The sequence below is a fragment of the Aplysia californica genome, unplaced genomic scaffold (assembly GCF_000002075.1).
Source record: "Aplysia californica isolate F4 #8 unplaced genomic scaffold, AplCal3.0 scaffold00263, whole genome shotgun sequence".
In the NCBI taxonomy this organism is placed as follows: Eukaryota; Metazoa; Mollusca; class Gastropoda; order Aplysiida; family Aplysiidae; genus Aplysia; species Aplysia californica.
In genome coordinates, this window is record NW_004797533.1 from 736,908 (window position 1) to 737,931 (window position 1,024).

At 46.8% G+C, this 1,024-nt stretch overlaps 1 protein-coding gene across 1 annotated transcript in view; it reads right to left on the reverse strand.

Moving 5' to 3' along the window:
- Positions 1 to 381: 381 nt before the first annotated feature.
- Positions 382 to 1,024, reverse strand: part of LOC101851649 — a gene marked incomplete in the record, with an annotated part of 13,418 nt that continues 12,775 nt past the window's right edge. The window contains 1 exon segment of the mRNA XM_013083943.2: positions 382 to 795. Coding sequence (XP_012939397.1) covers positions 572 to 795 — 224 coding nt within the window.

A 1,024-nucleotide genomic window follows, 5' to 3' on the forward strand; every position in this document is an offset into this window, starting at 1 on the left:
TTTCTTCCCCCCACCCCCTCACCTCCTTTGCCCCTTCCTCTGGGACTCTATCTGCAGCCTTTCTGCTGCTTCTCCTTGGCTCCTTCTTACTGCTGTCTTTCAGCACCATCGCTGATCTTGTGGTGGGAAAGATCTGCACTTAGCCTTCTCGGACAAGGGCGAAAAATCTCGGAGGTCCCGTGGGCAAGTTGCGCACGTTAAAGATCCCTCGGTGGTCTAAAATAGATAAAAGTAGGCTTCGGCCGCCCGGCAAAATTCAAAATTTTCTACCAATTGAAAATGTTTTAAGTGTCCCGCGCGCTCATATTTATGACCTTGTGCAGTTGCGAGCGCCGTTACACACTTACCAAAACTAAAACAAAAAACTCAAGGTCTCTGTAGCTGTTTGTTTAAGGTTTATTTTTATTCTCATCATTAGTATTCGATTATTTAGAAGTGCACAAAGAGTCGTGTATCAATCTTCGACTGTGAAGTTGGATTTGGAGCAAAGATCGTTATAGACCTACTGTACACTATCTTGGGTTGTGGCCAAGGACCTTACAACAACTGTATATAACTTCCTTGGTTGGGGCTACGTATTCAGGCAACTACTGTGGTCATTGTTGCACTGTGAGGGTCCGGTCTGGTTGTACCAGTGGAAGAGCCGGACGCTGAACTCCAGCTGCCTCTCTGGGGATGTGTCCAGCGTGCGTCTGTAGCTGCCCAGAACGGCGGGAATCTCGCCATTCCCGTCTGGAAAGTCCTCAGGGGTCAGGTCCGGGCAGGGAGGCTCCAGGCTCAGCTGAAACGCTTCTCCTGGTATAAAGTATAGAGGGAGTGAAAACAATATCTGGTCGCTTTTAAGCACAAGGGGGCTATCCCGAAAAATGCTGTTTTGAGAAAATCGAAGGTATATTATTTTTTTGCCCCTTGTTCAGTTTCTTTAAAAGACAAGGAGAGTTTTCGCTAATACCAAACAAATATACACTCCAATGAAACCAAACTTCTCCTATAGGTAGGGCAATGCCCACTTTTGGTGTAGGTC